At 33.2% G+C, this 23,359-nt stretch overlaps 1 protein-coding gene across 1 annotated transcript in view; it reads left to right on the forward strand.

The window, feature by feature from the left end:
* Window positions 1–23,359, forward strand: part of LOC127732969 (neuronal acetylcholine receptor subunit alpha-2-like) — a 60,162-nt gene that overhangs the window by 25,231 nt on the left and 11,572 nt on the right. Inside the window, exons 2-3 of the mRNA XM_052242213.1 lie at window positions 20,457–20,501; window positions 20,901–21,010. Coding sequence (XP_052098173.1) covers window positions 20,457–20,501; window positions 20,901–21,010 — 155 coding nt within the window. The remainder of the gene's footprint in view (window positions 1–20,456; window positions 20,502–20,900; window positions 21,011–23,359) is intronic.

The raw sequence follows: 23,359 nt of genomic DNA on the forward strand, positions 1-23,359 counted from the left end.
CTTGGAAACCACGAGGTTTATTTTTTTGGAAACCATGAGGTTTATTTTAATGTCATATGTCATCAATACTACAATTAATCATTTAAACACATTAAACATTTTTCATAATTCACCATCCCCTTAAACTTTGAAAATTATTTCGGTCCACGATCATGTTCAATTGAAGAACTCGGACTTGTATATTTTCGGAGAGTTTTGCAATGACTTTTGTATTCGTAAATTTTCTGTTTTGATCGAGGTTTGGATATTCTTCTGAAAACGTTCGTTATGTGTGATCCTATTATCCTGTCTTCAGTCCATGACAATTGTCAACACTTTTGTCAATATATTGGATAGTTATTCTTGGAAAGCAATATTCGTGGAAATTAGTGCAGTACATTAAAAGATGTAAAATTTGATCAAAATACTGATTGAATTCAGAAATTACCACAATTTGATAACATTAGTACATTCAAAATTAATACAACAACACACTAGCTTTAGAATTCCGTGCAATCTGTCATTATTCACATCAAAATGTTTTATTATTTGCGATGCTCAGTGAATTTCTAATAATAAATAGGTACAGGAAACTGGAGAACATGCATAAAACAATAGTATCATGATAACATCTATATTACCATTGCATTACATTGCCACTTCCTTTTTCGACAAGAAATTACGTCATATAAAAGTACATGATATTCATGACAATTACCATATTAATCACATAATGATTTATTGCTTTTCAGACATTAATTTATTGTTTTACTTAATTGTGGAGTAGATGAGATTGTTGTCAATAGTCACTTACCTATTTTCGGAAAGTATTGTAAACATGTTTTGTTTTGTTTACTAAAATTATTCAGATTTAGGTGTTCTTATGCTAATGTTTGGCGGAGATATATATCGCTACGTGTGATGAAAATTAATAACAAAATTACACAAACAATGCTCATGCAAAAGCAATCTAACGACCAAACAAAATCAAAGTACTGAAGTACTGAACATCGGATGACCGCAAGTTCTTGTGGATGGTCACAAGCACTTGTCTCAGAAAAAAAAAATCACATCTGGATACCTGAAAGTGAGGTTAATGTACAGAGATATATTATTTCCGAGACAAGTTCGTGCGTGGATAATGAATAAATGACAGGGAGTTCAACGTCGCCGTAATAACTATTATATTGTAGTGATACAAATCAGTATACTCTGGTTTGTTGTTATATATTATATTAATGTTTGTATATAACAGTTACATGTATAAAATATAATTTTCATCCATTTGTATATAATTTTATTTTACTATTCTAATAATAGGGCAGTGCAAGTGCATGGTGGACACTCTTCTTAAATAATCTGATTTTTCTAATAGATTGGATTTGAGCAGGCATTCATATTTTCCCGAAAAACGTTCTTGAAATATTCTTCCGCATGCGTTAACACAATTTTTTCTGTACGTGTGCATAGATATTATCAATGATTTTTTACTTATATATATATTTCTAACGACAAAAAATTTTCATATTATTAATTTATGTTCCAAACAAAAATATTTTATGGGTATTCATTTGAGAAATGATTTTATAACAAGCGATAATGAATGTTATTTTGCACTCGATAATGTCCGCGTATTTATAGATCGGTTACCATTCAAACACGAAAGTTACGTAAGTAGAAATCTCGTTGGCAACAATACATCGGAATGCCCTCACGGTCATCGCGATGTAAAAAGAACACGTTTAGAAGTAAAATTTAGATTAAGTTCAGTATGCAGGGAATTAGAATTCCTAGTTTATCAGAAGAAATAGGTAATCATATTAATTCAAAAAATGAAATATATATATCTTTCGCTGGTTTGCGAAATTCGAAGTCTTTTCAATTTTGCTTTACTGAATTACAATCGGAAAAAGACAGAATATCTTAACTTGAGGAAATCTATACATTACCGTTACATTGTTCTTCTTGCTACTATTCATTGTTCTGTGCTGCTATAAATCGTCCTTCTGTGCTACTATGCATTGTTTTCTGTGCTACTATACATTGTCCTGTGCTACTATACATTGTCCTGTGCTACTATACATTGTCCTTCTATGCTACTATACATTGTCCTGTGCTACTGTACATTGTCCTTCTGTACTAATATAATTTGTTCTTCCTCAGTGTCATTGATGCTTTATTTTGCAAAGTAAGTTATATTTGACATGATTTCTTGTCTCGTACTGTTCGTTTTTGATATATTCTGATACCTGTGCCAACTTTTTGACCCGTTTGATTGATTCAATATCATTTAAATCTAAAAAAAAAACAAAAAAGAAACTTGGGTCATATAGTAGTGCTTAGGAATGACCACTTTTACCTTCTATGTATCTATGTAAGTCTTCTCTTATATTGATAATTATCTACGTCTTATTATTTCGAATACCTATGGCCTCATTGGTTAACAGTTTTGATATATTTAACAAAAAACACATTCATTACTTTATTAGATTGTTTCAATTATATATTCATAATATCAACTAATACACTCAGTACAACCGGGACTTTACTTTATTAACCAGAATATAATTATAAAAGCCAGGACAGCCTGAATATATGTTTTCACTCAATTTAAAAGGTAATTGTCTTAAATATGTCAACGTCAAATCAATGGATATATAAATTAGTGGCAACAGTAGTCTTCCGATATTCAAATCTCATCGATCCGTTATAATGGAACAAATCAAGGCAAACCAAACACTGAGGGATGAACTATAAAAGAAGCGAAACCAGGTGCGTCTACAGGATAAGCGTTTCCTGCTATGACACAAACTACAGTAGTATATAAAAATGTTTGTCATGATTTTTCTTATAAGAATTCATTAGGGGAAAAAAGTATGTCATTTTTTAATCGGACTTCTTGTCACATTATTACTTTGTCCGAGGTTTACGTGTACATACAATTAATGTACAACTATACACAAGTGAGGCTTCCTAATAAATTTGGTCGTTTGTTATATATATATATTAAAAAAAGAATATTAATGATACATCTTGGATGATTTGATTATGATAGAGTCCTCCTATACAAGTATTTACAAGCATTTGCTAATTTTCACGAATATCCATGAAACAAATAGTCATTGTCAAGTACACGATATTTCAAAAGATAAAAATATCAACGCCATGATACTTGCTTTAAAGTTGTTATTTTACGGCACTAAATGAGCCATCAGACAATAGGGTTACACCCTCATGATAACCCAAAATTTCCACCAGTCAATTACTGGAAGTCGTCTGTATCTAATCGGAAAATCATTGTCACTTAACTCAAGTCGCTGTTATCAAATTTCTCATATTGCAGTTGTCCCATATCTAGATGTTACATTCCTTGGTGTTCTATGATGTTCTTAAATAATCATAATCCATACGAATAAACGTGTTGACCTCAATTTTATACTAGATTATTCTCCCACTTAGTCTAGGCCACTTCTGTGTTCGATAGATTTTTTCTTATGACTATGCCACTCCTGTAGTGGATTAATTTAAATTTTGATTTTGATTTTTCTGATGTCTATACCACTCCTGTGGTCAATTGATTGGATTTTTATTTTATTTATGTCTGTGCCACTTTTGTGATCTATTAATTTGGGTTTTATTTAACTTATGTCTGTACCACTTTTGTTCCCTATTCATATATTATCCGGCTGGCCACGTTATTACTGTTAACCTAAATATTGTCAATAACACTTCTCTGCGAAATGTGTTATCCAAAGGCCCGAAATATAGTGAGCCTGAATCCATCAATTGGAAACACAACTTTAAAATACGGATGGATTCAATCGAGGATTATGTCAGGCAATGAGTTAAACGCGAGAAAAAAGACGTAGATACTCTTTCCGAATGGATTAAGGCTGTAATGTCGTTGATACAAATCAGAATTTAAAAAATGGGTCTATGAATATCAATGCTACATCAATCTTTAAAGACCCAAATGTTGCAAAATACCAGTCCTACCTCCATGGCAAATATGTTGTTGTCCCCGCAGATAAAGCCACAAACAACATCGTTTTTGTGTGTAAATCACATTAAATAAACTGCTTGATAAATCAATTAGTTATTGACAATTCACTTGGAAACTCAGCATATACCCCATGACACTTACCAAGGAGGAAATCCTGGATAATCATAGGTCTGTTCTATGTTCCTTTGGAATTCCAAACAAACATGAAGAAGTGGATCTTCCTTCAGTGTATTGGATACTTAAACTATACACATAATTGTCCTTACAAGCAACGTTATATTGTTGGGTCTTCCAAGTGCTCCACGAAACCTCTTTCTAAATTATTAACATCAGTTTTATCAGCAATCATAGCCGGGCTTCCAAGTTATTGTGAAACTATCTATTCTTAAGGTGGCGTTAATCAGATGTGGATACTAAAAATTTCCAAAGATCTTTTAGAGTACATACAATCTAAGACTCTTTCATCTTGCAATAGTTTTAAAATTTTGACTTTTCTACACTTTATGAAAGTATTCCACATTCCAAGCTAAAAGACAAATTGAAAGAGTTGGTCCTGCTTTGTTTCATAAAAAAGAATGGCCAACGTAGATACAAGTATCTTGTCTAAGGAAGGGATAAATCGTACTTTGTAAAAACATCACTCTGATTCAAACAAAAAATTCTCTGAAACTGACATTCTTGATTGTCAACATATTTGTTCCGTTTGGAGGACGTGTTTTTCAACAAACAATCGGCATTCCCATGGGAACCAACCGTGCTCCTCTTCTTGCCGACTTGTTCCTTTATTCATATGAGGCTTCATACAGGAACTTCTTAGGAAGAAAGAAAAGAAGTAAGCAGTATCCTTCAATTTCACTTTCCGATATATAGATGATGTTCTCTCACTAAATAATTCAAAATTTGGTGACTATGTTGAACGCATCTATCCCATTCAACTTGAGATAAAGGATACAACAGATACAGTTAAATCTGCCTCATATCTTGACTTACATCTAGAAATTGATAATGAGGGTCGTTTGAAAACAAAACTTTACGACAAAAGAGGAGATTTTAGCTTCCCTATTGTTAACTTTCCATATCTATGTAGCAACATTCCAGCAGCGCCCGAATACGGAGTATATATCTCCCAGTTGATACAATATTCGAGGGCTTGTATTTCCTATCATGATTTCCTTGATAGAGGGTTGCTGTTCACAAGGAAGCCATTAAACCAAGAGTTCCAAGTGGTGAAGTTGAAATCATCACTTCGTGAATTTCGCCATCACGAGTAGGTTGACCGTTATGGAATATCCGTTTCACCACAGATGACGACGGATATGTTCCAATTGTCTTAACTACAATCCCGTCCCCTTTTCACCGAATGTGACCTACCGAGTTAGACTTATCACCGGGTTTGTACTAACATGAGCAACACGACGGATGCCACATGTGGAGCAAGATCTGCTTACCCTTCCGGAGCACCTGAGATCAACCCCCAGTTTTTGGTGGGGTTCGTGTTGCTCAGTCTTTAGCATCTATGTTGTGTTTTATGTACTGTTGTTTGTCTGTTTGTCTTTTTCTTTTTATTTCATGGCGTTGTCAGTTTATTTTCGACTTATGAGTTTGAATGTCCCTTTGGTATCTTTCGCCTCTCTTGTGATCTATTAATACGTTTTTTCCCTTATCTCACTGCCAATTCTGTGGTAGATTAATTTATTTTTTATTGTCCTTCATATTAATGCAACTGCAAGTCTGCGGTCGACTAATTTGCCTTTTATTTTCTTTATGTCAATACCACTTCTTTGATCGATTGATTAAATTTAATTTAAATGTTTTTCTTTGCCATTCCTGTGGTCGATTTATTTGATTTGATTTTACCTATGCGAATGCCACTTCTGAGGTGGATTTATTTTATTTTTATTTTGCCCTATGTCAATATCATTTCTGCGTTTGATTATTTTGATTTTTACAGCGGATGACCGTGAGTGCATTCCGGTGTTATGTTGCCTCAGACATTTCTACCCACGTGACTTGCGTTTTTGACTGATAACCGAACGTATTTCGTATAATTACGCGGATATTATCGAGTGCAAAATAACATTCCCTATCGCTTGTTATATATTAATTTCATCAATAAATATTCATGAAAATATTTTTTAAGAACATAGATAAATGATATGAAAATGTTTTGTCGTGAGAAATATATATATCAATAATAAATCAAGAATACCGAAAATTTGAGTTAACGCATGCGGAAGAATATCTCAAGAACGTTTTGTAACAAACGCGGGAAAATATAAATGCCTACTCAAATCCAATCTATTAGAAAAACGAATTATTACAGAAGAGTGTCCACCATGCACTTGCTCTGCACTATCATTAGAATAGTAGAATAGAATGATATACAAATGGATGAAAATTATATATAACTGTTACATAAATATTAATATAATATATAACAACAAACCAGAGTATACTGATAACAAATGATTATATCACCACATTACAATAGTTATAACGGTGAGGTTGAATTCCTTGTCATTTATTCATCATCCACACAGGAACTTGTCTCAGAAAAAAATATATCTATCTTCCTTACCTAACTTTCAGGTATAGAGATGTGATTTTTTTTCTGAAACAAGTGCTTGTGACCACCCACCAGAACGTGCGGTCATCCGATGTTCAGTACTTCAGTACTTTGAGTATTTTCCTTATATCGCTGGTACTTTTGTACTTGTCTGATCTTTAAGACAAAGAAGAAAACACATCTTTCAATTTTACTTTCATGGATATTTATTATGTCTTTTTTCTAAGAAATCCTTATTTCAATAAATCCTTAGATCTTATATATCTCAGTAAAGTAAAAATACTGAAAAGACAAAGAAGGGATGTTTCATGTTTAAATCTTAGTTTATAAAACATGCCAGAGCTTGTTCGTTTGGTGGTTTTCACCTAAAAGAGTTTTACCCTTAACCCTTACAACATCTCCTTATTTATATTCAAAGCTAGTCTCAACGAATTATCATAATACGGCAAAATGACTTAGAAAAATCACAAGTTATATGGTTTGCAACATTCATTGATTTTCCTTGCTTCGTTCGATGGAATTTGCTAATTGATATGATATTGGAATAGCGTGACGGGTGATGTATACAGAGCAGGAGATATTTAACAGTTTGTGACGGGCGATGTATAATACATATTAGGAGATACTTACCAGTTTTTTACGGGCGATGTATTCATAGCAGACGATATTTAACAGTTTGTGTCGGGCGATGTATACATAGCAGGAGATATTTAACAGTTTGTGACGGGCGATGTATACATAGCAGGAGATATTTAACAGTTTGTGACGGACGATGTATACATAGCAGGAGATATTTAACAGTTTGTCACGGGCGATATATACATAGCAAGAGATATGTGAAGGGCGATGTATATACATTGTAGCAGGAGATATGTGACGGGCGATGTATACATAGCAGAAGATATTTAACAGTTTGTGACGGGCAATGTAAAGAGAGCAGGAGATATTTAACAGTTTGTGACGGGCGATGTATACAGAGCAGGAGATATTTAACAGTTTGTGACGGGCGATGTATACAGAGCAGGAGATATTTAACAGTTTGTGACGGGCGATGTATACAGAGCAGAAGATATTTTACAGTTTGTGACGGGCGATATATACATAGCAGGAGATATGTGACGGGCGATGTATACATAGCAGGAGATATTTAACAGTTTGTGACGGGCAATATACATAGCAGACGATATTTAACAGCTTGTGACGGGCGATTTATACAGAGCAGGAGATATTTAACAGTTTGTGACGGGCGATGTATACATAGCAGAAGACATTTAACAGTTTGTGACGGGCGATGTATACATAGCAGGAGATATTTAACAGTTTGTGGCGGGCTATATTTACATAGCAGGAGATATGTGACGGGCGATGTATACATAGCAGGAGAAATGTGACGGGCGATGTTTACATATCAGGAGATATTTAACAGTTTTTGACGGGCGATGTATACATAGCAGAAGATATTTAACAGTTTGTGACGGGCGATATATACATAGCAGGAGATATGTGACGGGTGATTTATACATAGCAGGATATATGTGACGGGCGATGTATACATAGCAGGAGATATTTAACAGTTTGTGACGGGCGATATACATAGCAGACGATATTTAATACTATATATATATATATAGTAGTTTGACACATTACTTCCTTTGGAGTTCTTTGTTTACATTGTTGGCAAGTTAAGTCTTTCTTCTTCTTTTGAAGTTTTTTGAACATCACGAGATTTTTACCTGTTTGACGCATTAAGTCATCTTTCACATTTTGTCACGTAGGGGCCTCTTACAGCTCATTTTACGGTACGAGTTGTACTCAGATGGTAATCTGTCACGTCTTTTTGGTGTCTGGTGGATAGTTGTCTCATTGGCAATCATATCACATGCTATGGCTATTCATAGCTTGCTATACGGTACGAGTTTTGCTCATTGTTGATGGCTGTACAGTGACTTGTAGTTGATTACAATGTACATCTTCGTCATTTGGTCTCTGGTGGATGGTTACATGTCATTGGCAATCATATCACGTCTCCTTCTTTTCAAATGTAAAACTAAAGTGGCAAATATAAAACGTGTTGTTACTATTAAACCGAACTCAAATAAACAAATACGCCAATTCCAACAGTAAATCAGGACGTTCTGATTTACATTCAATTTGCCAATTTTCATCGGAAATATGTTGTTAAAACATAGTTATATTATCTTAAGAAAATTATACTCAATAGGATTGTTTTCGGTAGATAAATATGTAATTATATATACTGATTGATGAAAGCAAAACACATCTGGTGTTGTTTTAGACCTGCTGCTAGTATTTACATTTATTAGATTAATACAGGTGGAAATATTTTCTAATATGAAAAAAATCTACGCTGATAGATGCCTCTCAGTTGAAAGATTACAATAAATAATGAGAAATTTCCTATAAATGCGCTATTAATCATTTTGAATTCTCCTGATAACTTTGATTATGAATAGAAATTCTACAAAACATTTAATTCTGACACAAAAGAACCATTATTACTGATTATAGACATTTAATTAATTTGTTTTATGTTGTTTTTAAAGTAATACTGAAAAATGACCGTCTATTATGAGTATAATAACTCTTTGTTGTATTGAAGAAAAAAAAAGATAGAGCGCATAATTTCTCATCCAAGTCATGCAGAAAAAAAATAATATCAGTTGTGTTTATTAGCGAATTGGGAATTCGTTGCTGCTGTTTTTAATAGATATAAGAAGATGTGGTATGAGTGCCAATGAGACAACTCTCCATCCAAGTCAAAATTTATAAAAGTAAACCATTATAGGTCAAAGTACGGTCTTCAACACGGAGCCTTGGCTCACACCGAACAGCAAGCTATAAAGGGCCCAAAAAATTACTCTTCTTCACATCAGTATATTTATCTTGTACAAAATTAATAATAATATTTATACGGGCATGTTTATTAAAAATAGACTTTCTTCTAGATGAAGAAATCGTTTCTTTTTATTATGTTGTTGCCGCTCCATTGACGTATAGCTCACAGTTCCTTTTATTCATACGAAAGGCCGAATAATATTAGTTTTACCTATAAAATCGGCTACGATCCGGGTAAACTTATCGATCAATTAAATAAACTTACGCTAAAATATTACAAATTCAACACTGCAATCAGATCTTTGAATAGTATTTTTATCGGTATAAATATTGATTTGGTTATAAATGAATTTAACCAAACTAAATATTACTGTTAAAAAACATTCACGGTCCTACATCCAGTCTATACCAACAGTTTAGCATTGCACAAGGTCGTGTTTTTCTCTTGACTGCGAATTCTCTCAGATCTGTACTTTTGTGGTTTTTTTTTGGTTTTTTGGTTTTTTGTGGAGCTTTTTGCTTCCGTAGTGCCTATGCGTATAAGTCAGATCGTCTATATGCTAATATTATTTAATAATAGTACATCACTTATATAGCAGAACCCGAAATTATTGAGAGCTTACTTTTTTAAGAATTGAGCTTGCTTCCATTTTTATGATGCAATCAAATTTGGGTACATGATCTATACATATTGGTAATCAGGTGGTAAACCTTAAAGGACAATAGAAATGTATCACTTCAACAAATTTTCTATTTCTATTTCTTAAATCATAGGCATTAATCCTTTTAATATTTGTAAGCGAATGTTAGATAGTAAAATTATGTCGCATAACAAGGTCATCTAAACATTATAGGCTTAACTTTCGAAATTTTCATCACTTTAAAAACATACAGGAAAGATAAATATCGAAAAGAACCAAACTTTTTAAAGTCAAATTCTCATGATGATTGTGCATGTGAAAGGAGAGAAACGAAGTAAGTAGCAATGTTGTAGAGTTTTTAGAATAAGTTCCAGTATAATACTGTATTTACTCCTCATAAAAAATCATGAATAAACACAAACCTGTATTAAATTCGGAATAACTTTCTTTAAAATTTTGTACTTGCATGTACTCTCCTATAAATTCACAAGTATTAATCAATGGTTATATTTGTTAATTGTCTTAATGATCAACAATATTCCATTTACATTATCAATAATCTGTTTTACATTAAGATGTAGAATTAAAAGATACCACCATTTCCTTCAACATGCGCACATCTGCCATCATCAACAGACTCGTGTATACGAATCAAGAATTGTTTCAAGCTCTTAATCTATCCGGTTTGAAAATTATTTTAAATATGTTTCTTGTCAAGAAATTATCACATTCAAATAACATGTTGAAAGAACTATGTCTTGATAAGAGAAGTGAAAGATATCAAAGGAATATTCAAGGTCGAAGACAAGCTGACAACGCCTTTCCAAAAAACGAAAATCAACCAAAAGACAAACAACAGTCTACAAAACAAAACATAGAAAACTAAAGACTGAGCAACACGAACTCCACCATATACCGGACTTGATCTCACTGACAGGTTGTCCGGAAGGGTAAGCAGACCATGTCCCAAATGTGACACCCTACATGTGAAACCTTCTTCTGGAGTTATAAGAAAGGAATGAATACCAATGAATGAAGCATAAGAACCATAAAATATTTTAATCACATCTATGTTTTATGTACAATGAAACAACAGCAACAGTGAAAAGAAGCCTATAACAAAAAGAATTTATGACACCTGCATTAATATCTACATGCTTCAAACCAGTAAAATCAACTATGACACCTGCATTAATATCTACATGCTTCAAACCAGTAAAATCAACTTTGACACCTGCATTCATATCTACATGCTTCCAACCAGTAAAATCAACTTTGACACCTGCATTAATATCTACATGCTTCCAACCAATAAAATCAACTTTGACACCTGCATTAATATCTACATGCTTCAAACCAGTAAAATCAACTATGACACCTGCATTAATATCTACATGCTTCAAACCAGTAAAATCAACTTTGACACCTGCATTCATATCTACATGCTTCCAACCAGTAAAATCTACTATGACACCTGCATTCATATCTACATGCTTCCAACCAGTAAAATCAACTTTGACACCTGCATTAATATCTACATGCTTCAAACCAGTAAAATCTACTATGACACCTGCATTCATATCTACATGCTTCAAACCAGTAAAATCTACTATGACACCTGCATTAATATCTACATGCTTCAAACCAGTAAAATCGACACCTGCATTAATATCTAAATGCTTCCAACCAGTAAAATCAACTATGACACCTGCATTAATATCTACATGCTTCCAACCAGTCAAATCAACTTTGACACCTGCATTAATATCTACATGCTTCAAACCAGTAAAATCTACTATGACACCTGCATTCATATCTACATGCTTCCAACCAGTAAAATCTACTATGACACCTGCATTCATATCTACATGCTTCAAACCAGTAAAATCTACTATGACACCTGCATTCATATCTACATGCTTCAAACCAGTAAAATCTACTATGACACCTGCATTCATATCTACATGCTTCAAACCAGTAAAATCAACTATGACACCTGCATTCATATCTACATGCTTCAAACCAGTAAAATCAACTATGACACCTGCATTAATATCTACATGCTTCAAACCAGTAAAATCAACTATGACACCTGCATTAATATCTACATGCTTCAAACCAGTAAAATCTACTATGACACCTGCATTAATATCTACATGCTTCCATAAAAATCAACTTTGACACCGGCATTAATATCTACATGCTTCAAACCAGTAAAATCTACTATGACACCTGCATTAATATCTACATGCTTCAAACCAGTAAAATCTACTATGACACCTGCATTAATATCTACATGCTTCAAACCAGTAAAATCTACTATGACACCTGCATTAATATCTACATGCTTAAAACCAGTAAAATCTACTATGACACCTGCATTCATATCTACATGCTTCAAACCAGTAAAATCGACTATGACATCTGCATTCATATCTACATGCTTCAAACCAGTAAAATCTACTATGACACCAGCATTCATATCTACATGCTTCCCACCAGTAAAATCAAATTTGACACCTGCCTTAATATCTACATGCTTCAAACCAGTAAAATCGACTATGACACCTGCATTAATATCTACATGCTTCAAACCAGTAAAATCTACTATGACACCTGCATTAATATCTACATGCTTCAAACCAGTAAAATCTACTATGACACCTGCATTAATATCTACATGCTTCAAACCAGTAAAATCTACTATGACACCTGCATTAATATCTACATGCTTCAAACCAGTAAAATCGACTATGACACCTGCATTAATATCTACATGCTTCAAACCAGTAAAATCGACTATGACACCTGCATTAATATCTACATGCTTCAAACCAGTAAAATCAACTATGACACCTGCATTAATATCTACATGCTTCAAACCAGTCAAATCAACTATGACACCTGCATTAATATCTACATGCTTCAAACCAGTCAAATCAACTTTGACACCTGCATTCATATCTACATGCTTCAAACCAGTAAAATCTACTATGACACCTGCATTCATATCTACATGCTTCAAACCAGTAAAATCTACTATGACACCTGCATTCATATCTACATGCTTCAAACCAGTAAAATCTACTATGACACCTGCATTCATATCTACATGCTTCAAACCAGTAAAATCTACTATGACACCTGCATTCATATCTACATGCTTCAAACCAGTAAAATCTACTATGACACCTGCATTCATATCTACATGCTTCAAACCAGTAAAATCAACTATGACACCTGCATTAATATCTACATACTTCAAACCAGTAAAATCAACTTTGACACCTGCATTAATATCTACATGCTTCAAACCAGTAAAATCAACTATGACACCTGCATTAATATCTACATGCTTCCAGTAAATTCAACTTTGACACCTGCATTAATATCTACATGCTTCAAACCTGTAAAATCAACTATGACACCTGCATTAATATCTACATGCTTCAAACCTGTAAAATCAACTTTGACACCTGCATTTATATCTACATGCTTCAAACCAGTAAAATCTACTATGACACCTGCATTACTGTCTACATGCTTCAAACCAGTAAAATCTACTATGACACCTGCATTAATATCTACATGCTTCCAGTAAAATCAACTTTTCCTTTGTTGGTTACTGCTTGTAAATTAAAATCTCACTAGTCAAATTTGTTGGAATATTTTTGGTGAAAAGGACATGTACAGTTTAATACCATAAATCAATATAACTATGATAGGCGACATCTCTTTGGTTTTTTCATGTTGTGTCTCTGTTTTGCTTTATATCTCAGAAACACAAAGGTGTTCCAGAGAAAGTCATATTGTCAATTTTCACAAAATTCTGATTGAAAAATCATTTTGAAGGTTTATCAATGCAAAAACTATTGTAATAGAAGTCGTACTTCTAAAGCACTGAGACGCCTGTTATATCCATTTTTAATGTTGAAATTTAAGGGTAAAACAAAATACGGCACTTACTAGTAGTCGTAGAAGTTGAACATGTGGATATATCTATAATGAATAAATCTGCTCCATGTTTATCTCCGCAATACTAAAAAATTGTGGTTTCTCTCTGTGTAATTTAGATTTCTGATGATTAGACTATGGATTAGTCTAATCATCAGAAATCTAAATTCTTCTTCATAATTTCCGAGTTATTTGTTTCCGTTTACAGTGTTTCATAAACACAAGTTATCGCAATTAAGTAAAATCTTAAAAGTTTCCATAATCTATATTAAAAAAATGGAAAAGAAAGGACAGAGGACGGACGTACTTAAGACTACAATCTAATGAAATACTGAAAAAAATGTATCAAATCAACATTTGCTCTTATGATACGTATACGTTTGCACTACTTGTTTGCGCAAAAAAAATATATATCCTAGTGTTCCTAATCATATATCAAATATTGTTTTTATTAAAATGACGATTGTCCCCACCCGTTAAGGACCAGGGCTGATATGCATACAACTACTTAAGTTAAGATTTATTCCGAACGGACGGATTTTTCTACATGTCCTACGGTAAATTAGCACTATGATTGGATATCGTAACTTAAGTACTAGTAGTTTTATGCATATCAGCCCTGCAGATTACACTTGCTTCATGGCTGATATTTGATAATATTTTTAATATAGTCATTGCGCCAAATTTTATTTTTATAAGGTATCAATTGCGCCAGAATAAGGAATTCTTTTGCGCCAGATTACCTATATAGCAATAAGAAGATGTGGTATGAGTGCCAATGAGACAACTCTCCATCTAAGTCACAATGTGTAAAAAGTAAACAATTATAGGTCAAACTAGGGCCTTATTTATCAAATATCTTCTATGTTTACCTGATAGATATGTCGGTCTTCTAGCTTTTTTTGCACCTTAAATCAAGTTGTTTATGGAACAAATGGGAATATCGTTGCATACAGAAGAAAGAAGATTTATAAGGTGGTGCTGTACAACAAAATACTTTACTGCAAGTGTATATTCATATGAGTAGTACATTACTGTTTTGATTGGAAATTTGCCCTATCTACATGAAATTAACTCACAGAAGTAAAAGCAAGAAAAGCGTCAAATAGTTCAAATGGTCTATAAACGAAAGGCAACTCAACTGATACCCGAGAGACCATACGACATCATTGTTCGAAGTTGTTCAAAATTGATGAAGAGCAGCTTGAAAAGACTGATTCGAAATGTGTTTGACAATTAATGTACAGAGAAGAGGAAAACTATGTCTATAGGTCAGACGAAAGAAAATTAAAAATGATTTCAGAAAAGTACAAGGAGTTTTGATATTGACAAATAAATCTTATTTAATGAAGTTAAAGTATGATTGTAATTGTTGCATTAGAAGCTTATTTGAATCTTCTCTGTTGGGAGGCATAAGATGTAATTGCTGATCGTACATTCAAGTGCTGTCGTCACTTCATTTTGATTATTGGTAACCGTAGTTTTTCCCCTCCCAAAACGGCATTCGATTGTTTAATTTAGAATTAAAATACAATTTCATCAATTAATTGGGGCAATCGCATACTAAATTTTTGGCGACGAAATGATACAAGGTATCTTAAAAACAAGTGGCATATAGTATTGGCGCAAACGAGTTGTGGCACAAAAGGACGTTTTTTTGGCGGAGACGGATTTCTCCCGATGGATAGACAAATTCATACAACTAATTTAGCGCAAGTGAATTCCGAATTCTGGCGAATTTGGCGTAAATAATATTTCTCAATAATAGCATTGCCACAAAAAGATTGCATCCAATTATTGTATCATAGGAAATATCAAAAACCCCATCCAATATTTTGAAGGCAAGGAATTTAACGAGAAAGGAAAAATAACTTTTATTTTTTAACAACAGAGTATGACATAATTTTAATTGAATGGATAGTCTGGTAATGTTGTCCTTAAATAATTTAATGAATAACATATAATTGTCTGCTCTGTTTAGGTCATTTTTTGGTTGTGATGCTAATACAAACATTCTTGTCAGTAAATTCCCAGTTAATTGATACGTAATTAAGATAAAATTGACGGCAGTTGTTTTAGCTTTTCTGTCCAGGCTTTTTATGTTTGTATCGTCTAAAACATTTTGTGTTTATTTCTTTCTTAAGTTTTGATCTCTTAGACTAGCGTATATGGTGAACTTTATTGCAGAACATCCGCATTGAAATCGGAACGCTACGTTATTTCAGATTGCTTTCAGAATCTTTTTTTTTATTGATTCGAAGTATGTTGAAGGTCCCTGTGTAACTTTGAGACGAAGAACAGCAATAAAAGCGCTGTCCCGTTACTTTTTGTGTGTTTTTTGCTGTGCATCTATTGATTTTGTGGCATAGATGGATAACCCCTATATTTTGTTTTTCTATAATGCAAATGTAGTTGTGAACATATCATTATATGCAGTTGGTTTACATATAATATTTTATTTTTTGTGTAGTATGTAATGCAATTTTATACTTACGATGCCTATTACTCATCTCAGAGCTTTTAATGTGAACGTTCTTTTTGTAAACCATTCCCTACATTAAAAATTATGTTTATTTTTCTATGCATACCGAATCTAAAAATCTATCAATTCAACGCAAGTGAAATTTCTGCAACATTTTTTTAAAATCAAAATATCAAAACTATAATATCAATACGCACTTTTTGGCACTGAATTTGTTATTTATTTTTTTTTGGTTATCTATAATACAATTATTTTAGAGTTAATTGCTTTTTCTGTACTGTTATTTTTTTGTTTGTCCTATTATGACCATTTTGTTTATCTACTGATCAAGATTGCAAAAGGGGAAAATAAATTAGTTTATCCCGCCAAATTTCCATGTGCATATGCCTAAAACCACATATATCACCATCATTCAATTCCATTAAATGTTATTCCTGATTGCATGAAGTACGGTGATAGTTGGTGTCAATTGATTACACAAATATTAATTTAGAGACAATTATATTTTCATATGATAATTGGTATTTTCTTGCTCTTTTGAATGAAAAAATATATATTATCTTTAATAAGATAAATCATATTTTAGTTTACATAATTACCTCCAATGTAGACAAAAATCTTAAAGACAAGAGTGTAAAATCCAGCGATCATTAGCCTTGAGCGGTTTTGCAATATGCTACGGATACAACTCTTAAAAAAAGCTTCTTTACAGAAACTATATATAACCATTTGAAATAACGTTGAATGGGATAAAGTAATCTCATGATTGAATGAATATGGCTTTTGTTTTATGGTTAAGAAAATAAAGAAGACGTACTTATTTTAGAAGATTTTAAATGTTTTGCTTAATCATGAGATAAATCATGCAGATTTAAAACATTACTGGCAAAACAAATTTTTATGCAGTGCCCCGACTCCCAATGTCTTTACAGCAAGTTCAGAGAAGAATTAGTCTTTGAATTGTCTTTAAGCACTTGTCATGTTCCTTTTCTAAACAATTATAACACGATAATAGGAGACTGAAGAGCTGCATGTTCACTGACTTACTTTGTACAAACAGACATACGGATATTCACAAAAAATATATGCAATAATACATACAATTTAGTTATCAATATTGTTTCAGTATAATATACTTTGTATTTTTATCTTTAACATTCATCATACTGTTTATTTAGTACATGTACTTCTGAAAATAAGGTATAATGAGTAATATGAGAAAATTTAGGTAGATGTATTGTTTTAAAAACATGTTACTTCACAAATCCCTTCGATTACAAAACAGATGTCTAACACTACGGTGGCATTGCTAAAAAAGATAATGCATTAAAACAATCTGGTTTTACTTTGCACTTTTTTGTAAAGCCAAGAATGACATTTCAGAATGCAGCTGCTTTTAAACAGTAAATAGTAAATGTCACTTAACCTTTTCAAGAGTAATGACGTTTATTCTAAACATACAATTTTTTTTGAAGGAACTAATTTTATTTTCTGATTCATACAAAAGAGTTCTAAGAACAAGGCACAGAAGTGTATCTCCATACATAGTCATGACAACCAACACATAATACTTTATTTGTCACCATACATACGTTCAATTAATGGCATTACTGTATTTGAAATTATCATAAAAGACTAATAAAATCAGCTTGACTAGTAATCCAATATTATCTACCGATAAATTCATGTTACTACATTAACTCTTTGAAATTCAAGTAAATGTTGAATTCAAATTGTTATGTTGTCAAAGGAAACCTACTATATCACATCTTTCACAATGACTTTTGTATCGATTCAAAGGTCTTTTAAATTATGACTTCAGGAAAAAGGTGTAACTCAGGGGAGTTCGTCTTTGATGCTGCATTTGAATAAACTCACTAAGAGCGTTTGTAATGATTTGTGCATAAATTAGCAACACAAGAAACTAAAACATGTAAATAACTCACATAAACAGTAAATAAACAAATGTCTAAACACTATCTCTTCAGATCTATCACCTCGCCAAAAGTTAAGCAACACCTAAATGTTTTGCTTCTATTTTTTGTTTTAAAATCAAATTTGATACTGCTTTGTTTTCATATATTTCGTTAATCTATTGTTAATCGACAGGTAAGAATTCAGGTATAGATTTTATTCCTAGGTATCTTAAAAACAGGTTTTCTAAATCTATATACAAGTTTTTTCCTTGCAAGTTTCGTACAATAAAATGTAAGGTGTTTCACGTGCTGTTTTGTCAGTGTATACGATAAATATTCTGTTTTGGAAGATGCCCAGACGTAAGTTAACAATTGCACAGAAATGGCAAGTCATTGGTATGCGCACTACTGGTTTGAGTCTGCGCAGAAAAGCTGTTCAATTTGGGGTTGCATACAGTGTAATTTCGAGATTATTAAAGTGCCATAGAGATAGTGGGACCGTTGATGAGCGCGAACGATCTGGTAGGCCACGTAAAACATCTGCAAGAGATGACAGGGCTCTTTCACAGTCAGCTCGTCGACATCCATTCACTACTTCTCGCCGCATACGCGATAACTGGGGAATACATGGTCGCGTGAGTCTACGAACTGTTAACCGTAAACTAAATTGTGCCCATTTACGTGCCCGTAGGCCAGTCAAAAGACCATTGCTGACTCGTAAGCATCGTCAAGCTCGACATCAGTGGTCACGTGATCATCGCAATTGGACTTTGAGACAGTGGCGTCGAGTCCATTGGTCTGACGAGAGCAGATTACTCCTACATCATATTGATGGGCGCATGCGTGTATGGCGTCCTCGGAATACAGCATACAGGGAACAGCACATCCTTGGAACTACAGCGTTTGGTGGTGGGGGTTTGAAAGTTTGGTGATGCTTATATTCGACTGCAAAATGAACCTTTATGTTCTGGATAGGACTATGACGGGCCAAAATTATCGCGATAACATCATCCGGGATATCGTTGTGTCTCATTTTGACAATCACAATCTTGCAACTAGACCAATATTCACGGACGATAATGCTAGGCCACACAGAGCACGCATTGTTTCAGACTATTTACGTCAAGAGGCAATTGACACTATTCCTTGGCCACCCATGTCATCGGATATGAATCCCATTGAGCATGTCTTGGATGATATTGGTCGAAAAATCAAAAAACAGGGTTCCAGCTTATCAGAATTTACATGAATTACGAGCAGCCTTGATTGAAGAATGGCAAAGAATTCCTGTTAGAACATTACGATGCTTAGTTCAAAGCATGAGACAACGTGTTGATGAACTTTTCCGGAAACGTGGAGGTTACACTCGCTAATGACCTAAATTGTACTTGAATGTATTCACAAAGTGTCACTCTCGAGTTTTGAAAAGAATTTTGTGTATAGTGATGACCAAATTTGTCAAAAACTTCAGTATAAGTTGAAGCTTTATCCTGTCTTTTTTATTTGCAATTTTAGAACCATTTGCCCAAAATGTAATAGTCAACAATTTAATCATGAAAACAGTCCAAACTTTCACTTGGCAATTAACATTCTGTATGTTATCTAATAAAAACACAAATTCAGTTCATTTCATCGATATTTCGATTAGTTATGAATTCAGTAAAAACAATTCTGAAAAAATATCAGGTGTTGCTTAACTTTTGGCGAGGTGTATATATTACAAAAGACTAGTGATTATATATGTTTTTCTTTTTTTGAATTAGCAACATTTTTTCTATCAGAAGCAATTGTATACTAACATGCATATGTCTATTATTTCATAATTTCTAGGCAAAATGATGACGAAGCCTGTCAAAATGTAAAACACACACATTTTAAAAATATAAAATAAAAGCAGTTGAATAATTCTTAACAGAAATCCATAAGAACTTTCAAAGCAAATAATTTAAACCATAGACTTTTTTTAAATGTACATTTTCCGTCTAGAAAGTTTGACGAACTTGTAATGAATGCTATAATAGTGAATTGTTGTTTTCTAACTATAACTTTATTTTTACAGGATGAAGTTAACCAGGTATTAACAACCAACGTTTGGCTTGAACAGGTATATATACATTATTTGATTATTTGTTAAAACATGAATAACTAAATTATTGATATGTTGTATTTCATGCAGTTGTCTTCTGAATGTAAAAAGGTTTGAAAAAACCCAAAATTATTTAATTGCAAGGAAAAATAATGGACACGAATGTACACACACAAATCGATAAGATTTTACAAAGACAAAATGCAAAATATGTATTCTGCATGTATTGACGGTGGATCACAACATGACAGTTGTTATCCATTCGTTTGATGTGTTTGTTTTTTTTGATTTTGCCATTTGATTGGGGACTTTCCTTTTTGAATTTTCCTCGGAGTTCAGTATTTTTGTGATTTTACTTTTCACAACAACGACCTTTGTTTTATCATTGAGTTATTTTCTGGGATTATTTTTTTGTAGGAATGGATTGACGAGAGACTAGTGTGGAACCCTGCTGATTACAATGGACTAGAAATACTGAGGATGCCTTGTGAAAAAATCTGGCTACCAGATATAGTGCTGTATAACAGGTAAAATGATAGATGATGATTAATTGATTGTTTTTAGATTAAGGTTTTGTGATCAATATTTCTTTTTATGAGGAGTTTGATCGATTAGTGATCGACTAATACATGTCATCAATTGAGTACTGACCGATTGGTTAATATAAATACGAAGATGTGGTATGAGTGCCAATGTGACAACTATCCATCCAAGTCACAACGTGTAAAAAGTAAACAATTATAGGTCAAAGTACGGCCTTTAACTATCCATCCAAGTCACAATGTGTAAAAAGTAAACAATTATAGGTCAAAGTACGGCCTTCAACACCGAGCCCTGGCTCACTCCGAACAGCAAGCTATAAAGGACCCCAAAAAGACTAGTGTAAAACCATTCAAACAGGAAAACCTACGATCTAATCTATATAAAAAACGAGAAACGAGAAGTCTGGGTATATTCAGGACGGGAAAAATAACAATAAATCTTACAGGTGCGTGCAGTTTCTGCAAAATTGATCGACCGGAGTGAAGGGTGCTCCTACTTGATAAAAGGAGTGTACTACTATGTTGGACGGGGCAGTTATTTGGTTTACAACAGGATCTTTACGAACCCTCACATAGTTGTTGCAAGTGTTCGATAATGTGCAAATAGCATGTTATTTTCACACTACACAGGCATTCCTATTCCAACCGGACATGGCTTCATATTTATACATCATGCACAAGTTTTATTGCCAGAAGGAAGAAGTCATGATGAAAATATTAATATTCAAGACACTAACCCCCAAAAAATAAGCTGCACTCAGGTTCTCGGGATGTATCAGCAGTTTTAATTACCACACATAACTTGAACACAATGGCATTATTTAAGTGTGTTTCAGTAGTTATACATCATTGCCCTTCAATTTGATGTTGTTTTTTTTTTGGGGGGGGGGGGGGGGGGGGGTATGAACGTTCCTGATGTACTTAAATCAGGTAAAAGCGCTTTGGACGCATAACATTGATTAAGTGTCATTTTCATTTTTATTTTTGATACTATTATACGGTTTTCACTGTTTTGATTCGAGTACAATTGACATGATGAGTCTTGTGTAGACGTTATGTTGTCTATGTGGGCGATTGGGATACTTTAGTAGTCGGCAAATTGAGACTGCCACAGGGAAAGGAGAGTATGTTGTATTGGGACTGAAATTTTGCCTCGCATTATGTCACACACGGAATCCTCAAAGAATTAATTGAAGTGTTTTAACGTGCTGAAAGTCGAGGATTCTCCATTCACGAGGCATCAAAGTTAACGTCCCTGCTTTGACCTGACTTGGCATTGCATATTTATACAACTCACGCAGACAAACTGATGCCCCATAATATGATCCTTTCGGCTGCAAAAATGGATAAAAATATGGACAATAAGTCCTACGATGACTTACCTGGAGATAAGTGACATATTGACTACCGTTTTTGTCGATCTATTATAGTTTTCCAGATAATAGCCAAAATCAAACAAAAATGGGAGAAATTGGCATTCAATAACAAAAATTCCTATAAGAAGTCTATTGATGATTTCGGTTATGTAACTTTTTTTAAGATCTTGTTTTGCTGATCACAAATTGACTACAGTTGTGTGTGATTTTTTTTCCTTTTTCTTTTCTTTTATTTTAAAGCTAATTGACAAAAAGAAAACAATGGGTAAAATCGTGGTTTAAATGGCAACAACACTAGAAATTGATTGCTTGAGTTATCTGTAGATATTACAACGAGGATCATTTTTGGCGTTGAAAGTTTCGGCTTTTCTAATTATGGTTTTCAAGATAGTATGTAAAAGCACTAAAAATCATCAAAAACGTCACTTTAAGTCAACAACCTCACAAGGTGTAGATTAACGATTTCAGTTATATTGACTTACTTGTAGATCTTTTTTTTATCGTCCTGAACATGCATGAAATATTTGCCACTGAACGTTAAGTAACCAACAATCAATCAATCAATCAATCATTTTTATCAATGTTGCTCCTACATTTTCTGTCTATTTATAATAGCCGAAAAATAACAAAATAAGTAAAAATCATGATTTAGTGTGAAGATAAATCCAGAAAAGCGCTTCGATCGCACGAACGTGTTATTTCATTTAGTGCCAAAGACTCGAATAACTAGTCCATTAATGATTTCAGTCATATTAACGTATTTGTACATCTTGTGTTGCTGATCATTATTGCTGTGCACACTTTCTGTTTAGCTATCATAATTATAGTTTTCAAGATAATTTGCAAAAATGCCAGCATTGGTCAAATATCATCATTTATAGGCAATAAGTCTGATAAGGATTTTCTCTACAGGGTACATTAGACGAATACTAGCATTTAACCACTATATTGTATTTTT

This window comes from Mytilus californianus, unplaced genomic scaffold (genome assembly GCF_021869535.1).
Source record: "Mytilus californianus isolate M0D057914Y unplaced genomic scaffold, xbMytCali1.0.p SCAF_3, whole genome shotgun sequence".
NCBI lineage: Eukaryota > Metazoa > Mollusca > Bivalvia > Mytilida > Mytilidae > Mytilus > Mytilus californianus.